Genomic DNA, 9,886 nt, shown 5'->3' with positions numbered 1-9,886 from the left:
TGGTTCAGGTGGCTCCAGTGGGTGCTATGGGAAATGGATCCCTAGTGATCTTGCAGAATCAGCTCACCCTATGTAACGGCTACCAACCCCTGCTTGGTCATGTACTGCTTTGTTCAGTAGCTTTGGACTCAGGATCTAGAAAGTTGGTTTTACCTCCCTCAATATTGTCGAATCATATTGGGACACCTACAGGACCTTGGTTGACATCCTTCGTGAGACCAAGGGCAATGGAACTTTCTAACTTCTGGCTTGCAGTTTTTTAAGAATCAGGTTATGTGGCTTGTGGAAAGAAGGCATCACCTGGGGAGGAGGAAGCCTCCTGGGACCAAAACGCCTCTTGAGGGCAGAGGTTCAACCTTGATAGTTCCCGAAGCCACAGGCTCCTCTTGTGATTTAGGTGGGACTTTTCTGTGAACCTTTCGACAATCTGTCTGTCTGTCTGTCTGTCTGTCTGTCTCTGTCTTTTTAATTTGGACAGTCTCTGGCTCTGTAGACCAGGCCGGCCTTGAACTCATGGCCATCCTCCTGCCTTAGCCTCACGCCGGGATCACAGACGAGAGCCATCAAGCTCGCTTCCTCCATACGGTCTTGAAGACGCATGCTCCAACGAGATGTTCCTAGTGCTCCAGGAGATGGGGATGTCAGTGCCCAGGTTGGGGTTCGCACCCCGAAATACAGGCGTGAGGGGCGGGTCTCGGCTTGGGCCCGCGCCGCCCCATGTGACCCGGTCCGACGTGGTGTCGCCTCCTCTCGAGGAGGCGGTGGCGTCTTCGGCTGCGCGTCGAGCCGGCCCCGCGGCCGCTCATGAGCAGCCAGGGCCGCTCGGGTCCCCCCGGGAACCGCGGGCCCAGGGAAGGCGAGGGCGGGGAGGCGAGGCAACTGCAGGAGGCGAGGGTCGCGCGGGGAAAGCAAGGGAAAGGGAAGGGGAAGGGGAAAGCGGGCACCGGGCACGGCGGAAGAGGAAGCGGGGCGGAAGGGAAGCCCGGCCTGCAGCCGGAGAGGAAGGCAGCGGGGCCGGCGGCTGAGGCAGGCCCGGGACAGGAAGGCGAGGGAGACGAGGAGGAAAGACCGAGAAGCTCCGGGAAGCGGGATGAGGGCAGCGCAGAGCCGGGAAAGGAGGAGCGGAGGGTCGGGGCCGGGCGGCGGGAGGACGACAGCCTGGAGAGAGGACAGGAGCAGGGACGTCAGGCGTGCGGCGGCATCCCGGGAACCCGGACGGCCATGGCGGCGGCCGCGGAGGACGCGGCGGAGGATGCGGCGGCGGCGGCCGTGGCCGTGGAGCCGGCCACCCGTCCCGCCGCGGGGCCCGCGCTCTGGCGCCTGCCGGAGGAGCTGCTGCTGCTCATCTGCTCCTACCTCGACACGCGGGCCCTCGGCCGCCTGGCCCAAGTGTGCCGCTGGCTGCGGCGCTTCACCAGCTGCGACCTGCTCTGGCGCCCGATAGCCCGGGCCTCGCTCAACACCGGCTTCACACGGCTCGGCACCGACCTGTAAGCGCCCGCTCGCCCGCCCGCTCCCCGCCCCGAGCCGGCCAGCGTCCTGGGAAAGGGCGGGGCGCCGAGGCCTGGTCGGCTCGGGGCCGTGTGGCACCCGGAATACCGAAGCCCAGACTTGTCCCCCACCCCCACCCCCCGCCCAGCACCCCTCCCCCCCAGCACCCTCGAGGAATCCTGGTGTCACCCCTCTCTTCAAGATTCCCCAACTTCCAGAGAGCATTCCTCAGTCGACACCCTCCCCCGTGGGCGGCTATTCACAGCCATCCTAAAAAAAGTATTCCCCAAGGTTTGGCTCTCTGGGTTCCTTGCCCTGTGTCCTGTGTGACAGACAGGCCCTGAAGGGTGACTCCTGCTGGTTCTAGGGCCCAGGCCCAAGTCTCCCATCGTGTTTTTTGGGGCCTTTTCGTCCTGCCCCACTTCTCAAAGGTTGTTAGGCTTCGGGGCTCAGATCAAGTTAAATGTGCAGAAAAGGGATCAGAACCTTAAAAAAAAAAAAATCTTTCAGTCCCATTGTCAACCTATTTTAGGACTTGATTCAGGCGGAAGGACCCACAAAAGATGTCTGTGTGAGGCAACAAGTTGGATTTGGGGTAGGTGGTATCCAAGGTAGGCAGTTTGACCTAGTAATATCTGAGACCCGTGGATGCAAAATATTCCTAAAACACTCAGGCTGTTACACAGGAAGGGGAGACCGTGTATGACAGACACAGAACTGGTCAGGATAAACGCTTTGAGACTGCACCCTGCTCTTGGCTTTGTTGTAACATATGAGAATAATAAAGTTTTAAAAAACCGTAAGAGATCATCATTTGATACACTCCTATTTCCATTTTAAAAGTTTTTCAGTTGCATACCCCCTAACCCCGCCACCCCCACCCCCGACTTCCCCATCCTAACAGAAGGAATGCTTAATGAATGATGTAATAGATTTTAAGGTATGTCACACACCATGACATAATTTGTCTTGAATTAGCTCCTTATTATTATTCTAATAAAAATTTCAAGGTAACCACTATTGGATCAAAGGGTTTGATGTGCAGAAGCACTGGACCAAGTCAGGGTATGCCAGCAAAGAATGAGTGAGCCCATTTGATATGAGAATTAAACCACATCTTTAGTGGGTGAGTCATAGTAGCCAAAGTTCTGTTATTTTGTATCGCTCATCGCTAGCCAGGGTAAATATTTTGCCATGTGTCTGCTTCACCTGTGAGATTGTTTCTTCCTACTCCTTGTCTCTGGGTCTTGGTGTTTTTATTATAAATTTGGAATTTTTCTGGGTCATAAATGTTTCACACTCGTCTGTCATCTTTGATGGAGGTACATTTTCCAGTCAATTTTTAATTTTATTGTTATTAGAATTTTATATTTCATTAGAATCTGCTCCTCCCCCTTTACCTGAGAAATTTATAATTTTTCCATAAGCCTGACAAATTTGATTGCCAACTAGTTTTTTTGTAACTTTTTTTTTAAAATGGCATTTCTTCTGTTGCCCTTGTTTTGGTGGAAGGAGTGAAAATTATTATATTTTTCTCTAAATGGTTGCTCAGTTATTGCTACGCCTTTGGCTAAGCAATTCTTTTTTTCCCCCCTCATTTTGTCTTAGAACGCTTACATTGCTGTATGTTGAATACACACATACATTTGTATATTCACTTTATATCTGAACTCTCACTTTTTTCTCCTGGTTTGTCTTCTCATTTCCATAACATTTTAAGCATGTTGTTCCTTGATAAGAATGTGATATCTGCTAGGGTTAGATTATACTTGCTGCGTTAAAATGTCAACATCATTGCTCAGCTCACAGTTCATGACCAAAACCATTCTATGCCTTTTTAAGGATTTTTGTGGTTTTCACTATAAAGTTCTAACATATCTTTATTTATTACTGATTTGTTCCTGTGTGTTTTATGTTTATTAGAAATGCACTTTTTCTGCATGCTTTCTAATGTGTCATTCTTTAGTAAGTTTTTAACTTGATTGTCTTGTTTAAAGTATTCTAGTATAATTTGTTGATAATGATTCCTTTGCATTTTATGTGTATGCAATCTTATCACCTATAAATATGAGTATTCCCTCCTTTTTTTAATCTGAATAACTTTTTTAACCCAAAGGGAAAAGAATCAGAATTATATGTTTGCATCTCTAGTAGTCTGTAGTAAAGTTTACTTGTAAACATTTTATGTGCTTTTCTTCTCTTTATGTTCTTAATGGCATATATTCATTGTATATAGTTCTGGGTTTCAGAAAGACTTTTTTTCTTTTAGACGTATCATGTAACTCATTGAAGGAATATTGAACTAAAATAGAAGTTGTCTAAAATGCCTGGAATTCAAGCCTACCAAAGCAAAGTTTGGCTTTCTGTCGCTCCTTACGGTAGAGATTGAAAGAGTCAATGTTTATTTTTGTTTTCCTTTCCCATATTCTAAAAGAGAGAAACTGAGACTGATAAAATGAAAATGAATTTATAGTATAAAGTACTTAGAGTCTGCCAAATGGTATTTGTTCTGCTTTCCCGTTATTAGATATGTGTGTCCTAGCATGAAGCATTGTCCTTCCAGAGGAGTTGTGCTGTCCTGGCAGTTGATAAAGAGCAGGGGTCACTGCTCTGTTTTCTTGGTTGAGGGGAGAAATGATGCCTGCTGTAGCAGGTGGAGAGCATTTACCAGTGTTGCCTGCCTCTGGACAGCTGCAGGGACTTCATAAACCCCAAGAGAGGCAGTTGTCATCCCTGAAGAGATAAGGCATGTACCTCAGCCCGCTCACCCTGAGTGTAGAACATAGCTGCCTGCAGAAGGTGGCTGTTCATGCTTTGGAGTGACTGCAGAACAGACACTCACATAGTTAGCATACAAAACTTGGCTCTGAGTTTTGTCTTCTTACAGACTAGGAATACCACCATTCTGTCAAATGAGCTGCGACTGTGCTCACTGCTAAAAGGCCTTCCCTGAGGACTTTTCATTATTTGCTTTCCCCTTTATTCTGCCTATGTCAGAAGTGGGCATGGTTTGATTTGGAAGTACTGCCTAGTGACAGGAGGGACACATACACACAAACATGCACATGACATCTTGACTGGTTTCACAAACATGACAGCAGAGCCTGTGGGCTGAGGGACTGCACTTACTGCTTTCAGGGCCTTCTGATTTTCAGAAACACTAACTGCTAAGGCTTCCTGACCTTCCGGCCCAGGGCAAGCCCTGCTCAGTTTAGCTGTTCCTAACTGATGGTAGCTTTGTTGAGTAAGATGAGCTGCTTTGGTTCCTTGTGATTGGTTAATGGTCTTATACTTGTGCTTGAAGGCATTTGAGCCACTTAGAAACCACAAACAAATAATTTGCTTCCCTTTAGGCCCCTTGCCCAAACAGTGAACACTAAGAAGTATCCTAAGTGGGTTTTTTCTTCTCCACCGTCCCCCCTCCCCTCCCCCTTTTGAGGAAACAAAAGGTAGTTTGAATCAGTCATCTGATTTCAAATTAGTTTTGTTTGAAAGCTTTATGAAGCCTAGGGGAATAGAAATATCTTGGTTATAATAATAAAAATCAAGGTACTGTTTCATACAGTAGACTTGTGAGTGCAGAATGGGACGAGTACTAAGTCAGTGTGCAGGAACAAAGCAGTGGACGTACGCTTTGTCCATACGTGATGCAGGCTGTGTGCATGAAGCACACTGAGGAGGGCTGGGGACAGAGGTGCTGTCTGGAAACTCTGATACTGATAATTAGAATAAAGAAACCCGGTTAAGGAATACATGCAATTTCTGCTAAAGCTAGCTTGATCCCCTTCTTTGTGTTAGTGTTACATATTCTCAAGGGGGTGGCCTTTTAAATGTCCTGTGGACAGTTTCCTGTGCGCTGTTTTACATTAGCCTGTGATAGATCTGCCTAGAATGAACAATAGGGGTTTCAGGAGTGGGGCTGCTGAGGTGTTTGCCCTGGCATGCAGGCTCGTTCCTCTGGCGGCCCTGCAGCCTGGGAGCTCTTTGAGGCTGGACGATGAAGGTATCTATTTCAGTGATGATTAACATCCAGAGTGGTGAGATAGACGCAGATAAGCACAGTGTGTTTGTTTGTTTTAAAATGGTCGCACCTAAGAGTGCTCCCCACCCCGGTGGGGGGAAAAGCATGAAGTTTCCTTTCCTAACTGAGTGGTGGGCATTGCTGATTGGTCTTTAAGGCCTAAACTCTGGTTTTTAGAAAACAATTAGCAACTCAAAAGTAGCTTAGGTTTTTTTTTTTTTTTTTTTTTTTTAATATACTTCTGTCTTACCTGGGAGGGATCACCCCAAGGGACTGTTGCCTTAGTTGTTTTAGAAAAGTCTCGTTGTCTTTTCTTTTTAATATTTTTATTTTTAATTATGGTGTGTGGGGGTCAGTGTGTATGAGTGTGGGTACTTGGGGAGGTTAGAGACCTTGGCTCCCTGGTGCCAGATGAGGGGTAGAGAATGAACTCAAGTCCGCTGTAAAGAGCTGCATGCGCTCTTAACCACTGAGCCATCTCTCTGGCCCCAGGCCTTTTTTCTTTTTACTTTTTAAAAAATGGTTTTGGAGTTAATAAAAAGGAGGGTTCAGTTTACATGCTCACAGTAAATACACCTGCAGAAGCAGGAAATGGTGTGGTGCAGGCCCTACCTTCAGAAGCACACTGGAAGGAAGGAGGGCCTCCAGGGCTGTATGGATGAAATAGCCCCTGCCTTCCCCAGTCACCTGGCCTTTGAACCACAGGGGTGACTGCTCTAACTTTCAAGGCAGGATCACAGAGAACACAGACTCCGTAGTCTGTATGCGAATTCATTTGGAAACCTAGATCTTTCAGCAGAAGTAAAATTTGGGTTGAGCTTCTAAAAGCCAGGTGTGGTATAAGGTTATTGAGAAAGCATATGGATTTTAAAGTAATTATTATAGTGCACTTGACATAGAAAAGAATCTCCTTTGTGTGACAACTTACCCTTAACTCTGCGTTGACCTTGGCATTGGATTTGTGTCTGGTCCTGACTCTTAACCATGGAACAGGAAGAAATTAAAGTTGACTTTCCTTGAGGCCAGATTTTGTAAATTTTGAAAATTAAGGTGAGAAGGACTAAAGGGGAAAAATGGATTATGGGTTTTAAAAAGAAAATAGATTCCCCTCTCCCTATATACAGAAAGTGATTTTTCAGAAAATGTCTCTGATGTATCAGCCGTCAGATGAGGCTGAGAAAGGAAAGTCTTGGTTCACCTTTGAGGCAGTCTTTCCTATTCTGCAGTCTTGCTCAGATGAATGGGCTTTAGGTGGAACTCCACAGAAGCAAGCTGACCATCTTCTAGTTAAGAGTGCACACATGCGCCATGGCTTCTGGGAGCACTCATCTAAAACAGAAAGAGACGATCTGGAAAAAGAATTGAGCTCTCGTTAGAGGTTGGGCTGCCCTGTCTCAGCCTTGGGCCAGCTTTTCATCTTCTTCAGCCTGTCCACATCGCCCTCCCTGGAAGAAGGGGCCACCCAATGGGCTCTCTGTCCGCCCCTCTTTAGCCTACAATTAATTGCCTGCACATTCTTTCTCTTTCTCTTTCTTTTTCGGTATTTGACATGAGCTCAAATTGCCGAGAAAGGTGACAACTGTGAAATGAAGACAGGGCTTGGAGACACCTTAAAAAATACATGTAAAGGCCATTAAATGACAAGAGCAGACTGTCAGGCTCTTTCAAAACATTACCATGTCTGTTGACTTTCCATTCCTTGTTCACAGCACAAAATTGGAGGTCAAAGAATCATAGGAGTTAGAGATGGAAAAGACATTTGGGGTCAGCTAGTTCGTCCCGCCACCTTCTCCTACCCCTTATTCCAAATCATCCCTTACATGATATTTTCTCCCCCCCCCCTTGTCCAGTTTTCACGGTCTTCACTCAGCTCCAGCCGTTACCTTTGGGGAGTGATGTTGGAGGGTCTGTTCAGTCTCTCCTTGGTGAAGGGAGATACTGCCTCTGCCCCCAGTGACACTCATGAACTTCTTTGTTGGTGGTCTCAGCTGAAGTACTAAATGCTTACTGGATGTTTCTCTGTTGCTTGGTAATGGGGGCTTTTCCTGATAGTGTGTGGTGACACCAGGAAGGAGTCACTGCTGAATTAAGTCCTGGATTTTTGCTTCTTATCTCTCTTGGCCTGAAGGGAATTAGATGTAATAATGGAAGCATATTACATTGGAGTTTGATAAGAAATGCAACCTAGAAACTGGTGGATTTGCCAGGCACAATGGCACACACCTTGAGGCAGGTGGATCTTTGTGAGTTCAAAGCCAGCCTGGTTTACATAGTGAGTTCCAGAACAGCCAGAGACCTTGTCTCAAAAAAAAAAAAAAAAAAAAAAAAAAAAAAAAAAAAAAAAAAAAAAGAAAGAAAGAAAAGAAAAAAGAGCAGTGAGATGGTTCAGTGCGTCAAGGCACTTGCTGCCCAGCCTGAGGACCTGAGTTCAGGTCCTTCCCACATGGGAGAAGGAGGAGGAAAACTGGCTCCCACAAGCTGTTCTCTGGCCTCTGCAGCACAGGGGCAGCCAACCTCATTCTCTTTCCCTTTCTTCCCGGGCTCCTCCTTCCCACATTAAATGTCATTTTAAAAATTTTGTGGATTAAATAAACACAAAAAATACTAGACTCGTGAAGTAGTAGGACACTGTTTCCAGAAATACAAGTTAGGAACGGCAGCATTGCCTTCCTGAGGTGAAGCTTCAGTCTTAAGACAAACAGAGAACAGGTGTGCTGGAGATAGACGTCTCAAACAGGAGACACTGCTGCCTTTGTGGTGTCTTACCGGAGCAGGTTTTAGCATTTACTTATTTATCTGTGTACGCACGTGCACGTGTGGGGGCGCATATGCCATGGTATGGGTGGAGTTGCAAGGACAACCTATGGGAACGGTTTTCTCCCTCTGCCGTGTTCTAAGTGTTCTAATGATTGAACTCGGGGTGTCAGGCAAGTGTCCTTACTGGCTGAGCCACCTTGCCAGTCCTTCCGTTTGCTTTAAGGGATCAGAAAAAAAGAAGTCACGCTCATTGGCTCCATGGCTTGGAAGAGTCATTTTCAGAGGCAGCTTTTGAGGGCTATCCCTAACTCCCCCTTCTTGTTCCAGCAGCTGTTGGGAGCAGTCCGAAGGGGGTATTATGTTTCTTCTGGTAACGCAGCCAAGAATGAGAGGAAATCCACAATCTGTGGAGTTTGGGGGTGGGGTGGGGAGAGGTGGCAGCTGATGGGACAGGGAAATTACATTGTTTTATAGTAAATATGTTGAGACACTTTTCCTGGAGAGTGAGTTTACTGAAAGAAACAGTATATTTCCCCTGTTCACGAACTTAATAAGTTCCTTTCTTTAGAAAAAAAAAGGAAATAGCTTTTAGTACTTTTTCTTTCTTGTAGTTCTAGCTTTGACCCCCTGTGTTTTTGGATTTCCTTTAGAAAGTCTCTACTGAAAAGTTGCACAAGCTTGAGATGTGGTGGTGTGTGCTCAAGGCGGACTCCCTGCAGCAGTGTGTTGTGGGGAGGGCCTCCCACCCCTCCTGGTCTTGCCTGCAGTTTGACTTATCATAGCTGCCTACTGGAGATGGGAGAGCTGGCTGGTGGTACGTGATCCAGTTCTCTCCGTCCCTTTGGCCAGGTAGTGGGACCCTGGGACTTTAAGGGCTGGCTACTTTGGGTGATTAATATGGAACACAGTTTTAAGATTAAAAACAATAAAAAGTAACTCTGGGAAGCAGAGTGGTGTAATTATTCCTCACATCTCAGGTGGGGAGTCCAGGGAAAAGAAGGCCAGAGCACAAAGTCCGCCTGTGCCTAATTCATGACTCAGAGGGGAGGCCTGTCTGCACACACGCGCACACGCCCACAGACAGTGGCTTCTTTTTTACTGTCGTTTATTCTCAGAAAGTGCTAGATCAGCTTTTCTGAAAGTTGTATTGTAGGAGTCTCAGAAAGCTAATTCTGTAATCAAATGACTGTCAGAAGTGCTGTGTGCTGCATCCACTGCTGGGGATAGAGAACCTGTTTAATTTTGTTTTATCCTTCATTGTCCAAAATATTTTGAAGGTAAAAATTTTCTCATGCTTAATATCTGTTAACATTTTGCTGAGCACACATTGAACAAGTGCCCTACAAATTATGAATCCGTGACTCCAGAGAGAGAGAGAGCGAGAGAGAGAGATATGTGAACATGTCCCAAATGCCAAGCTAGCACAGATAAAGAGCAAAGGTTACGCCAAGTGCTTCTGCAACTGCTTTGACTTTTGGCGTTGAATCTGGATGCTTAGGTGTTGCTAAGAAGAGTTTTACATTTCTTTAGATTTATTTATTTATTATGTATAAGGGTGTTTTGTCTGCATGTATGTGTGTATGCATGCCTGTGTATAAGGGTGTTTTGTCTGCATGT

The 9,886-nt window shown here is 46.3% G+C and overlaps 1 protein-coding gene across 4 annotated transcripts in view; it reads left to right on the top strand.

The window, feature by feature from the left end:
- The first annotated feature begins 793 nt into the window (after window positions 1-793).
- The window catches only part of Fbxw4 (F-box and WD repeat domain containing 4), an 81,211-nt gene continuing 72,118 nt past the window's right edge, over window positions 794-9,886 (top strand). For 3 of the 4 annotated variants that reach the window (XM_021197904.2, XM_029547999.1, XM_029548033.1), the window contains exon 1: window positions 794-1,490. In XM_021197904.2, coding sequence (XP_021053563.2) covers window positions 805-1,490 — 686 coding nt within the window. In that variant the 5' untranslated portion in view covers window positions 794-804. Of the gene's footprint in view, window positions 1,491-8,787; window positions 9,084-9,886 lie in introns of those variants that run through there. The other variant, XM_029548074.1, reaches the window with a different exon arrangement.

Source organism: Mus pahari, chromosome 1 (assembly GCF_900095145.1).
Source record: "Mus pahari chromosome 1, PAHARI_EIJ_v1.1, whole genome shotgun sequence".
Classification (NCBI taxonomy): Eukaryota; Metazoa; Chordata; class Mammalia; order Rodentia; family Muridae; genus Mus; species Mus pahari.
This window is presented reverse-complemented; position numbering and strand designations above follow the sequence as displayed.